The sequence below is a fragment of the Aphelocoma coerulescens genome, chromosome 2 (assembly GCF_041296385.1).
Source record: "Aphelocoma coerulescens isolate FSJ_1873_10779 chromosome 2, UR_Acoe_1.0, whole genome shotgun sequence".
Taxonomy (NCBI): Eukaryota; Metazoa; Chordata; class Aves; order Passeriformes; family Corvidae; genus Aphelocoma; species Aphelocoma coerulescens.
The window spans coordinates 106,187,002-106,200,636 of record NC_091015.1 but is presented as its reverse complement, the minus strand read 5'-3'; the positions used below and the strand labels follow the sequence as shown (position 1 = coordinate 106,200,636).

General features: G+C 40.1%; 1 protein-coding gene across 2 annotated transcripts; it reads left to right on the top strand.

Moving 5' to 3' along the window:
- Positions 1-5,227: 5,227 nt before the first annotated feature.
- On the top strand, positions 5,228-13,635 carry GMNN (geminin DNA replication inhibitor). 2 transcript variants are annotated; one of them, XM_069004296.1, is made up of 7 exons: positions 5,228-5,315; positions 5,859-5,923; positions 7,609-7,707; positions 8,037-8,169; positions 8,852-8,934; positions 9,013-9,123; positions 10,650-13,635. In XM_069004296.1, the coding sequence occupies exons 2-7, from the start codon at positions 5,879-5,881 to the stop codon at positions 10,851-10,853; spliced, it is 675 nt and encodes a 224-aa protein (XP_068860397.1). In that variant the 5' UTR covers positions 5,228-5,315; positions 5,859-5,878; the 3' UTR covers positions 10,854-13,635. The 2 variants fall into 2 exon arrangements, with proteins under 2 accessions (XP_068860397.1, XP_068860398.1); XM_069004297.1 differs by lacking the exon at positions 5,228-5,315 and adding an exon at positions 5,674-5,779.

Genomic DNA, 13,635 nt, shown 5'->3' with positions numbered 1-13,635 from the left:
ATATGCAGCAAAAGTTCTCTTTTTCTAGGCTTAAATCCCATTAACACAGCAAAAATAGTGTTTCTTGTGCACGTTTAATCCAGGCTGAGCAAAACAGTCAGCAGTGTGGGTCAGCTTCTTCTTGGTTAGCACAGCACAGACTAATCAGCTGGTGTCCTTGAGGTTTTCCCCCAGAGTGAGGAAGATGGTGTTCAACACCATGTAACTGCAGTCCTGTACCCTTGGAGGAGTCAGGTGCACACAGACCCCTCTAGGGACTGGGGTCTCAGCATCAGGGCTGCCATCCTGCAGAAATACAAAATCCGGCAGCATGGGCAATGGCCCGTGTGAAGGTAGGAAAGACCTTGTCACAAAAATATATTCCTTGGGAGAGAAAGTGAGTCATGGTGTTTTGAGAAGCACTGAAAGTTCAGAATATCTGGTTGCTGGCTTTTCTTCTCTGAAAAACTGGTGTTTTCTAGTCACTGTGATATCATATCCTCATTGTTTTCAGTGAAATCAAGCATTCGTTTACATAATAACTTGTGCTTTTTCTGTAAATTAAAAATTATTTATAACTTTATAGATAACACCTTGTTGTTTTGGTTTTCTTTTTCCTAAAATTTCTGTAATTTCAGGGTCTAATTCTTGTTTTCAGAATTACACATTTACTCATAAGCATTGTACTTTAATGCCTCTGCCCTTAATTTCAAGCTTAATAATTAGTTACTTAAAAATTAATAATTTCATGATAATAATTAGTTTTAATAGATTGTTGCAAATAGTTATGTATGTTATAGACATATTTAGGAAGAGATGAGATGGATTCTGATATCTTTCTTCTGTATGTTCCACACATATTGTACTATATGTTTGAAGTAGAATCAGCCCTGAAGCTACTTGCTTTAAAAACAGAACTATGATTAATTCAGTGACAAATATTTATGCATCAGACAAAAATAAATTAGTATTCTTTGTAAATTCAAACAAGACAAATTAGGTGGTAATTGAAACTCTTTCATATACTTCAGAACATACTGATTCACTGTTTTCTGCCTTTAGAGAAAACATTAGTTTCTAAGGCATAACAGGAGTGCTTGTGTGTAAAAAAATGTCAGTGTTTAATGTGTACAACATTCCTTATATCGTGTTCTGGACCCAGTTAGAATCACAAAACCTTAGAATGACTTGGGTTGTCTACCACTGTCTACCTCTTGTCGTGATGGACAGCAGTGGACAGAAGAAAATTAACTCTACCCCTGCCCAAACCAGCACACCACTGCACAACTGTTGCTACAATATTAAGTTTCATTTGGCACTTCCTTATGTCCCACCTTCTAGTTTCAGGGGGCTGTGGTCATAAAATGGGACATAGGTTCTTGGGCATGTGATGTGTTGGTCCTAAATAATGTAGGGTTTGTGTTTGATCAGCAGATGCTTGCAAGAATAAGGGTAAAATTCAAATAAACTTGTTTTATTTGTCCAGTCTGTAAATAATATTCTAAATATTTGCAGTCAACAGTAGCTTTAGCTTATTGTTAATTTGTAGCCTTTATAGAGCATGTTTAATTTTTAAATCTTAAAGCATTTGTATAAATGATGTTTTTTTTAAAGTGTCTTAAGGGATGTTTTACTGACTCACACAGTACTTAACTAGGGAAAAAAATAACCAGGTGAGATGTAGATTTTTCTTAAACTTTTCACCTCTGAGGCTCTCAGGATTCACAGGACAATCTTTTGTTCTAATACATGAAAATTGTGTGCACTCTGGAGAGATTTCATTATTAAGTGGCTATCATCGAAACCCAGCTGGCTTTATGAATTACACCTGGATTGTGCCGTGTATATAATCCACGAGTTTCATTAGCATGCAGCCTTCCATGCTGATTAATTCGGAGAAAAGAAGACAAACCACGAATTTTTTGTCGGCACCACACGAAGCAAGACGGACAAACAAGAGGCAGAGGGAGGGGAAGCGTGATACCACGCTGCCACCTACTGTCACCTGGCGGACTGCGGGGAGCCCTTTCATCCCTGAAATAAATATTGGACAGAGGAGCCAAGAGAACATCAGCGAGGGACCCTGAGAGCCACAGGTCCTGTTTAGTGGTTCAGGGATTCCAAAGGCGGCCTCGGGGCTTCTTTGTCCGGACCCTTTGCAGAGTTGCGGCCAGGGCAGAACTGAGACGAGACATTCCCGAGTGTCAGAGGCTCAACACCGCACTGGCTCCCCCGGCCCTCTCCTCTGCATTGGTGTTCCTCTGCATCCCAAACACTTACTGTCGTTGCTTACAGTAAATACTAACAAGTAGGAGCTCATTTATGATATTTATGTGATAATACAGTACACAAAATTTTAAAAAATTACAATGTGGCTTACCTGTACCTAATGTGGCAGGTAGGAATAAAGAGTCCTTAAGCACCCCAGAGGTAGATCATTATCTGCAGAGTACAAAAAGGGCCTTGACAAAAGGCACAGTGTGACTGTCAAGTACAAATACCTCTTAGCCAGCACTTGATTCAGACAGCCAAGGCCAGACTCTCCCGGTGCAATGCTTAGGAAATTTCCACACACTGGCATGTAAGCAGTACAGGACCCCCAAGCTGCTGGAGGGTCACCTATTCCCATATTCCCAGGCACATGAAGTCCTCCAATATTTTTTTTTTTTCAGTTGTCATTTGCTGTAAAAACGGATAGCATTTATCAACAGCAATGGAGTACAAAGGCTCTAAAAAGTACACATTCTCTGCTGCCATGAATAATCTAACAAATTGGCTGAGCTCAATGGGAAATCTAGGAGTGTTTGCTTAGGCTGACTTGAAGTGCAAATAGTCATAAGTATTCATGACAGAGGGTTTTATTTTTTATGAAATAAACAAGCTGAAATGCATTATAATTGAACTCAATCTGAAGAAAAATGTATTCCGCTAGCATTTTGTTGAAAGATTTTTGCATGTAAAAATGCCCTAATCCCTATTTAAATTAAAACTGTGGTCACAAAAAGGGGAATTTTTACAGTAAAGTAACCTGAACTCTTTTTTTTTTCTTTTTTTTCTTTTTTTTTCTTTTTTTTTTTTTTTGGGATGGTGAGATTTTTATATTACACTGGTTTCCCACAATTAAGGCTATGAATAAGCTTCTAATAATAAATTCTCCCTGTTCTTTCTGAGACAGTGATGGGGTTCTTTACAAACATTTCAAACTGAAGAAACCGAACTCTGGAACATGGTGGTTCATAAGAGGACATGTTCTTCAGGCTGGATAAATTGAAGGAGTGGCAGCTTTGTAATAAACCTCCAGATTGTATGCCTCCAGCAAGGAACAAATTAAAAGGAAAAACAAACAGGACTGTCACATCAGAACCATCTCCCATTACCTCAGACCTTTCCAATTACCATCTCCAAAAGCAGTTATTCCGCTTCTGAACTGTAAATCCACCTGAAAACGTTTTTTTGCATTAAACCTGAATTTTGAAAAGGTAATGACGGAGAAAGTTTCACTTGAAAACACAGTATTTGCAAGATGTACAATTTACGTATTGCAGCCATAAAATGCACACAGTGCCTCTTATGTATGATTTATGGTATAAATCAATGCATGCCTCTAATTTAAATGTTTTACATAGTTTTTATTGGATTTTTAAATTTCTGTATAAGAAAACATAAAATGTAAAAATAGGAATGTTTTTATATTGTGCTTATATATGCATTACCTGTGTTCAGGCTTTTCTGAAAGGACATTCAATGCTGGTAAGATTTGTATCTATATATAACCAGTTAAGCATATCTGCTGGCATTTTGAAACCTGGAAATTTCAAATTTTCTTCCAAAATCAACAAGAATTAAACTAACCTAAGAGCATGAACTTTTTTTTTTAATACTGTAACAGAACAATGTTCATTTAGGTGACATTTCTGCATGTGTTATTTTCATTTTCTGTATAGAAGACAAAGCTTACTGAGGTGACAGCTTACTCCTGACACTGTATTATTCAAGATAACAGGAAGGGACCTGACTGAAAAACTGCAAAAGGACATTATGGAATTGAGTGATGGGCAAATACAGCAGTGAATAATATGCATTAAAAAAAAAATCCTGATTTCACACATTGAATGACAAACTTTGAACTGACCATCACTCAAGAAAAAGATCTCAGTGTTATGGCAGATTTTTCCACAGGAATGTCAGTCCAGTGTTCAGCAGTGGCAAATCAAATGCCATACAGTTCACAAAAGAGCAGGAAGATGGAACAGCTTTCGTGTCAGGGACGGCAAAGAAGGCCTGGGAGAGAGAACTGGAGTGCAGTCTGTGCAACAGTGGCCTAGATGAGGGTAGGTTGTTTGTTGTCCCTTCCAGTATAAGAACTGGGGACATCAAATGACAATATCAGAATCGGGTTCAAAGAAAAAGAAAAAAGGATAGTGTTCTTCAGACCAATGGTTATTTGAGCTCTTGAAGTACTTGCCAAAGGATAATGTGGACAATGAAAATTTAAATGGATCAATGGGAGACTGAACAAGTTTATGCAAGATAGATTAGCTTTATTTCCCTATCCTTGTTTAAAGATTTCCTAATGCATCCTTTTTTATGTTCTGCTTTTCTTGCTTTCATTGGACCATGACATTCTACTTAAAACATTCTCATAAGTGCCATAGAGTTTATTTCCAAACAGGAGACTGACAGAATGGCAGGCTAAATAAATACTTCTCTCTGCAATTATCCTAATTTCTAATAGCTCCATCATATTGCCTGGGAAAAATGTTGATAGCTGTTCTATGAGACCTTGATTGCAAGGAATGTGTCCTTAACTCGACAAAATGTTTATTCACAAGTCAGCAGAAGATACTGTTAGTATAAATAAAAGATAAATGTGCAAATATTTGCAAGAACATAATTGTCAAGAGGCTTCTAGCAAATTTAACAGCACGCCTTAAGCATAATTAGTAAGAGCTGTAGTCTATATCATCTGTAAAATTACTGTTATGTAGCAGTTAAAGCAGCTTAGCATTGTTAATTTTCCTCCGCCGTTTTGCAGGTTGCACCGTGTTTAGATACGATTGATATTGAGAATAAGCGGAGACTCGATTAAATCTGATTTCGTACAACTCTTTTATAAGGAAAAAAACCCAACCCCAGGTGACAACACGCAGCAGCGCGCGCCCCCTCAGCGCCGGCCTCGGCGCGCGGGGCGGGAGGAGCGCGGCCCGCGATTGGCTGGGAGAGAGGCCCCCGTGTCACGTGACCGCCATCGCGCTCCTTATAGCCGCGCGCCGGGCGCCGGAGGGTGGCCGGCTGTGCGAGCGCGCGCCGCGGGGTCTGTGCGGGAGCGGCCGCCGGTGAGCGGGGCCGGCGGGGAGGAGCGGGGCGCCGGGCTCGGGAGAGGGGCGGCAAGGACGAGACGGGGCTGCTCTCCGTCTCGGTTGAGTCGCCGCCACCGGCGGCGGGGTGGGGCCGCGAGCTTCCATGGCCGCGTTTGGGTGTTGGCGGGCTCTTGCCCCGCTGTTCCCTATTGGCCGCGGCGGCGCGCGGGGAGGGACGGGCCCTGCGAGCTCGCCTGGCGGGAGCGGGAAGCGGGGGGTGGTGTGGGTGAGTGCCCGGTTCCCCCCAGCCATTTTGGGTGTGCGGCGGGAACACCCCCCGCCGTTCCTGCGGGGAGGCCGCTCCGCGGGGCGCCGCCTTCCCGGCGCGCCCGCCGCTCGAGTCTCGCGTGCAACCTCAGGAGGGGCTCTGGAGGAGCCTCCAGATCACGCCGCGCATGGCTGAGTACTTAAGGCTGCCGTGAGAGCTGATAATCGAAACTGTAATGTCCTCTAACTACTGTCTCCCGAACTTAAGTAGCAGACGGATGCTGTATTAATTTTATTGTTTTTCGGTTGCAGTTCATCTTGTGAATTCCAAAATGAAACAGAAACTGACCGCAGAAAAGTCCTCGGGATCTTTGCAGGTATAGGCTTTAAAGCCTTGAAGCTAGTACCTCTGTCTGACACAAGCTTCTCTGTCCACTGAAGGAATATAAAGGGATCTGTTGCAATGTGCTTCCACCTGGCTTATGTCCATTTGGCTTGAGTAACCTCCTGGCAGACAGTGTGGCTTGGGAACATGCTGTCCTGTTTTGGCATATGTGCTTATGACTACTTTTTTTCCTATTGCTCAGCAAGTCCTTTTTACTTTGACACTGAGCCTACTGTCTCTCCGTTTAATTTTTCAGGGTTGATTTGGTTTGTTTGTCCTGACTACGTGCCTTTGCTTACTGAATCTGTCTGGCTTATGCTCAGGGGTTGTAGAGTAGGTTTTGCACTCTGTTCTTTGTAGATGGGACCTTTGAGGAGTTATATCTGTCTTCTGTTGAATTTGTTTTAACTGAAGTGTTTAAGCAGGCAGTTCACTTTCTAAAGTCACCTTCATGAATCATAGTTGGAATTGGTGGAAATGCATAAACAATTTAGGTTTTTAGGAGCTAACTGATTAGGTACAAACCTTAATAACTTTTCTTGGTAAATCTTTTCATGTAGGCTCTATACAGAATGGTACAAAACTGTAGGTAATAAAGGCTAGTAGTCCTTCTACGATGAGGCATAGGGACTGTAATGAAAACTTCAGGTATTAATGAAAATTGCCAATTTATACGTCTGATTTATGGCAGTCTTGTCCCATAGTGTCTCTAGGGTATAGATTCCTTGGTGTGGCTTTTTGCACTTTCAGTGGCTTAACTTGAGTATTGGCCAATAATTTTTTTGGCAGAGTATTCTTCACTCTAATCCTAAGTAGGAGCAAGCAGTGTCTGACACATGGTGTGATTCTTGTTCCCACAGCAGTTAATGTTTGTCCTTTAGTGGACCAGTAGGACAATTGGTGGCAGAAACTACCGTGGGAAAGGCGAACTCTTGTCCTATGAAGTACGGTGTGAATTGGTAACTTTCTCACGCTGGTGTGGCATTGTATCCTGGCAGTTCTTGCTTGGTTGTCTGCCATTGTTTGCTATTCCGTGGTGGCAATGTAACCAACCCAATCAGAAAGCTTTGATGCAGGAAAGAGGTATTTATGCATGATAGGAAGGGTGATAAACATACTGGTTAGACAAAACAATAGCCTGTCTGGATCGAAGCAAGGAAGCTTTTGATCCATGTTAGTGGATAATCAAATAACACATCTATTTAAATGAGCACTACTCGGTGTGTTCACAGGTTACAGAAACAGCTATGGCCTCAAGTGGTGTGCCTTTACCACCTAACCTTGCAACTGCAGTCACTTTTGTCCCTGTCCCCAAAAGTCTGATACTGCTGCCCTCAAACTCAAGTTTGAGAGTTCCAACTATAGTCATTGCATGGTAACTGCCCTTGAAATCTCGTCAGAGTATTTCTGCCTTAACACCTGCTCAAGTTCCTTTATGAAGGGTAAATGTCTCCTAAGAGGCAGGGATGGATTGATCATAGTTTGATGTGATTACGATCTACCTCTGCTACAAATAATTAGATCCCCTTCCTTACAAAGGCCTTAATAGGCTACAGTGTCAATCTTTTTTTCTTGAAAAGATGAATTGTGTGTTACCTTAATTGGAAGCATGGTGGATTCCTAATTTTCAGTTTATGTAAAGAGTTGCAGCTGTCTGAACTGTATTTGTCTTTTCAGAAGTATCTCACAGATACCACATGCAGTGCTGCACCGAGACAGACTCTTAAAATGATTCAACCTTCAGCAGCAGGTAGCCTGGTTGGCAGACGTAATGAGGTATGGACTAAATCATTTCTACTCATAGTGAAATGCTTTTGAGCTTTTTACTGAAAACTAATGTATTTGAAAAAAGTACAATGTGCTGACTAGTGTGACACAACTTAGGCTTACTATTGTTCTAGTAATAAACAATATTGAAACCTAGCAATTTCTGAGTTCTTTGGGAAAATTTGAGACGTTTCTTTGTCTAAACTAGAACTATAATGTGAAGAAAGCAGGACTTAATGAGACTTAATTGCAGTCATGAGTGTGCAGGCTGAGAAGTTTGTATTTGTGTGAAGGCTGAGATGTTGCTGAAAACTTAAACCTGTTGATGTTTTATGCAGAAGAAATCTTCAGTCAGAAGGAAACTCTGGAATAACAAGTTTGCCTCAAAGGCTTGTAAAGCTGAGGTGTCTGTGGACAAGGAGCAAGAAAATGAGAATGATGTCATTCAAGCTGTAGATCTTATGATGAAAGGTATGTGGTAATTCCTGAAATGTTTTCTTGCACTTTAAATGCTATGCTGCTGTTGGAGTACAACTTGAAACATATTTCCTTTGTCATTTAGATAAAGGCTTTGTGGTTTTTTTGTAATGCCTAGCAGGAGTTGGTGATTCTTATCCTCTATATTAAATAAATTATAGATGTCTAGTATTTAAGAATGAGTTCATGATAACCAGAAGCTGAGAACCATTGTGTGGAGCAGTGTTAAGGAGTCTTGTAGTTGGTTATTTTGGCTGGGCTATAAGTTTTCCAGTGACTAAGTTGGAATGAAAGCCTGTTCTGGCACGGTGTGTTGTGTGCTCAGTTTCTCAGAACCACTATGCCCAGTGTGGACAGTGACTTGAAAGTAACACTTCTGTCTTCCACAAATCACACATGAAGGGCAACATTTGCAGATGTGACCATCTTGCAGAACCTGCTGCCATGCTTGAGGCAGCTTCTTGAAGGCACTCTGTACAGCCACTAATGCAGTGTAGGATCTGTTTCCTGTAGGCTTGTGTCACTAGTTGTAGTTCTACAACTAATCTTTGAAAACACTGTATGGCGTGAGTTCTTAATATCACAACTCATAGAATACTTGTATACAAGTAAGATATCTTAAGGTGCTCTCAAGAAGTCAGTCTTACCACAGACTTACTGTAGCCTCCAACTTTAGGAAGTCCTTCATCTCAGTATTGGAAAGAAGTGGCTGAAGAAAGGAGGAAGGCTCTGTATGAAGTGCTTCAAGAAAATGAAAAGGTAGCTACTCAAAGATACCTAAGTGCTTCATCACTGGCTGTTGTCTTCCTCTTCTAACATTTTGTTATTTGAACCCAGTTGCACAAAGAAATCGAGCAGAAGGATGGTGAAATTGCCCGCCTAAAAGAAGAAAATGAAGAGCTCATGTCCCTTGCTGAGCATGTGCATTATATGACCAGTGTGATTGAGGTACTTAAAGCAATTTTCAGTTAATGTTGTAGAACAAAGAAGTGAGAAACCAGCCAAGGTATCTATAATGAATTACAACTTCTGTTTTTTGTGCTCACATGACTCTTCATTTTAAGTTGCTCTCTCACCTGTTTTCCTGCAGGATTGCTCTAATTCTAGAGTCATAAAACTCCTTCTAGGGGATGAGTTTTTCCCATCTTAGAACCTACAGGAGTAATGAGAGTACAAAAATCGATGTTTTCTGAAGGGGGATTAAACCTACTCTCTCAACAGAACAGGATTTCTGTGATAAGGGAAGGAAGGGGTGATTTTTCACTCTTTTGGGATGACATAAATTCATGTGCTTATTAATAGATTGGTACTGGTTGTGTCCTTTGAGAAACTAAACTTGAAACAGACTCACAAAGTAGAGTGGTGAGAGGGAGTGCTATGTTCTTTAAAGTCGAAGTTTTCTTGTCAAGGCAGTACTAGTTTCATGGCCCAAAAAGGACTATACACCAAGTGTCTAGGGTTCATAAGCTTTTAAATTTCCTAACAGATCCCTCTGAGAATTCCTTGGGGCAGGTAGTTGTGTCACTAGTTCCATGGCTCCTCAGCCTCTGAAGCTGTCATAAATATATAGAGAGCCATGGAACCTGGATGTTCTAGCTTTCAGGTTGTTTTTGCAAGGATATGGAGCTTGTGGCAAATACTTGGATTCTGTGATGACTAGACTGGAAGGTGGAAACAACATTATTGCAAGCAACTTGATGAAGTTTAATTCTTGATTAATCAAGTTAATTTTCAGTTAGTGCAGTAATTTAGATCAGCCTTGAAAGACTACCATTTTGCTACACTTGAATTTTTTTGGTATTCAGGGAGCACTGCTTGTTAGTGATAAACCCATGGGCAGAAATTATATTACTTGAGGACTTGACCTAATGTAGTTGGAAACTTTTCTACAGTTTCTTAACAGTTAAGATCACTTAATAGTTGTAATCTGCTCGGTTCTGAGGCTTAAATGAGCCTTAAGGGATACATCAAACAACCAGAAGCTTCAAAACCAGCCTCTTTACGGTCCTGTTTACCTTCCTTAAATCAGGTTAGGTGAGGAACTTCTAGCTTGATCAAGTGTTAGAAACTGCTGGGTCTTAAAGTTCATCTAGACTTAATAAAGCTTCATTACCTCTAACTAAAAATTATGGAGTAAATTGATTGTACAGTAATTTTCTAAAATTAAACCTATATGGTACTATAGTAAACTTGGGAAGCAGTTTCCCATATTTTAGGTTGCCTGAGATAAAACCTGTCCTACTGAAGAACCTAGGGAAAAACTCTAAAGTCAACAAAGCATATGTGGTCTGCTAGTTGGAGGTAGTAATTTGAGTTGAACTTGTGTCCTAAGATTTTTGTAACTGAGGAATGTTTTGATTATATCAACCTCCAAATGAAGGTAATTAGTTTGCTTCATTTAATATGCAGAGTCTTATTTTACTGGTTGTTAAGTAGAAAAAATATTAAATTCACTGTCTTCTGTTTCTTTGTAGAGGCTAACTGGGCAAGCACCTGACAATCTTGAGACACTGGAGAGTCTGGCTCTAGAGGAATCCAGACAGGAAAATGAGGAACATAACTGTGGAGAGGAGGCAGACAGCCCTTCTGAAGAAGGGCCATCACAAGTATTGTCTGGCTTAAGGGAGAATAGATCAGATCCTTCTTCAAAGGAAGCAAACCATTTGCAACTGGAATGACAACTTTAAATAGGCTTATGTATGTGGCTTTTATTTTCAGACTTCCTCTTGAAAGGATATACTAAACCTCAGGTATAGAAACTCTTGTGGGAACATTACAGATGTTGGCATTTTTAACTGGAATTATGTAGCAGTGGGAGTATCTGGATACTGCATGGAAAATTTACTACAGGTTGCATGTAGTTGCTTGTATGAAACACAAATACTGTGTATTTCAAGTGTTGTGTAAATATCTTTCTTACCAGTTGGTCTGACATGATGCGTGAAAATTGATAAATAAATCTTTGCATTACCAAAACAGCCTCTTAATTGACAGGGGAATGGCTTATCCTAGGTCTAAATCAATTGTGACTACTGTAGATGGAAGATTTTAGTTTTTTGGGGGGGAATGCCTAGGCAGTTTTTAACTCTTTAGATTTGCAGAATTCTGGAGAACAAAGTTACATTTTTGGTGGATAGAAGAGGGGGGGAAAAACTTGTGTGCTGTTGATGAGGTTTCAGAAAGTCAAGAATGGGTAATAAGAGTCAAAATCTAAAGTTCAGTTAGGTTTATGATTTTCAGGTTTTGTAAAATAATTTCCTCGGCCTTTTAAGGAAACCTTTTGCAAGTTGTATAATGAAAGCTTAAGTAGGAAGTATTAGACCATTTCTTTTAGTAATACTTCCACTGGCTTATGAAGAGAAGGTGGTGTGTTCTTGGTCCCAGTAGCAGCTGTGCTGAAAACTAGGTGGAGACAAAGCAGCCTGTACTTCAGAGCTATTCTGAAAGGAGACTGAAAGGGTGTTTTTGAGGTACTGCTCTGGTATTTAACAAGAGATGTGACACCCTTTTACCGAGGTACTTGTGTTCTGAAGGGTTTACAGGGATAGGAAGTGGCTCTTTAAAACCTTGAGCACCTTATCTGACATCTGCATGGGGTGAGGATGGGGCAGGAGAGTAAGTTGGATACAGGTTTTCCAGTACTGAGTGGGGCAGTTGTTCTGTTACAAGGCCTTCTATCTAAGGAGAGGCTTTAACAATGGTGGCTGTTGCCGTATCTTATAAACTGAAAAACTTGAGCTTAGAGTGGCTTTGAGGAGGCAGAAGTGATCAGAAGGATCCTGGTTTATGGATCTATCTGGCCTTGCCAAAGATGGTTACTTCAAGGTATGTGTGAATGACTCTGGAGCGATCAGATTGGCACCTTTATATTCCTTCTGTCTTACTCCCTGTGGCTGTTGATAAGTTAACAGATGTTTAACAACTGATTTTAGTTGTGGCATCCAGGAAATGTCAGAACCATTGTAGGAGGTAATACTCCTGGCTGCCATTTTACCTCAAGCATGCTTACTAGAAAAAGAGGCATCACATTTTCTTGTGAACTCTGTAAACACAAGATTGTATCTTCCAGTGTGTGCTCAGATGCATTCCTTTCCATCACAATACTGAAAAAGTGATAAAGGCGTGTCCTTTATCTTGCACTGATGCTGTCTTGAAGGAAAAACAAAACTGGGTGGTGGGCAAATGCTTTGTAGACCAACCTTGGTTTTCTGTTAAGGAGAAATGGGTAATGCTTGTCAAGTGACTTAGACCTCTCCTATCTCAGATTCTAAGCAGCTTTCTTCACAAAGTAGTTCAACATTAGTAAATAAGGAAACATAAATTTCATTTTGATACAATTGTTTTTTGCAGTTCAATTTAGTTTATTCATTGTTAACTGTAATTTTTTTTAGAGATGGCTTTGTTTTTAAACATCAGACATACTGCATTTGCAGAGGCTGTAGGAGGGAAGAAAGGACTGTGGCATAAGTAGCAGGCCAAAGTGAGACCACAAGTGCAACTTTTCCACTGTTACCACCTCCTGCTCTGTGAACTGCTGTAGTACAAGTGCTGTTGTTGGAACACAGAACTGCCAGAAAGAGACAAATGCAGAATTTGTGTGCAGTATCTGCATCTGTTTTTCTTATCTTTAGGTTGATCAAGAAGAATGCTTATTAGGTTTAAATCTTATGCTTTTTTTGGATTGATTTTATTTAAATAAAAGACGTGACAGTCCCTTGATATGCTGGATCCTTCTGTTGAAATGGACTGTGTACAAGTAAATCATGGAAGTTCTGCAAGTAAGCTGATGGATGTATTGCAGCATTTGGCCCACCTGTAATAGAATAAATTTTTACATCAAAAAGGCATGTGTGACTCAGTAATACATACTAATGTTTAAAACCAAAACTATGGTGTTATTAACTGTCATTTGTTAGCAGAGGGGATAGTTTGCTGTATAAACTGAAAAAATTTTCACTGCAGGAGAAGGCCAGGTGTGAGAGCTAAACTGTGCCATAGTAATAAAACCTATATACATGCTTTGTCACAGATGTATTGAACCTTGATTGAACACTGACTATGCCTACTGTGTCAGACATCAGTGTATGAAAATGTTCTTAGCAGTTTTATGATGCTGCAATAATTGCTGTCTAAAAATGTTCTAAAAGGTTTGAGTTTGTTTATTCTGAAAATTCCTGAGTGCTTTTTTTGAGCATGCATGCAGTAGCACTGTGCTACATAGTAAGTCTAGGAACTTTGTATTTATGTGCTAAAGGCTTGTCAAATGTGTAGAAATTATAGAGAGATTTGTTCGTGATTAGTTCTCTTATAACCATCTGACATTTTATTTTTAAGTATATAGGGAAACTCATTTATCACTGGAACATGTAGCAGCTGGAAATCAACATCACTACAAGCTTTATATCCAGCTAAAGTAGAGAGGACATTCTGTCTAGCACAATAAAAGCATCAGTTCTGGAA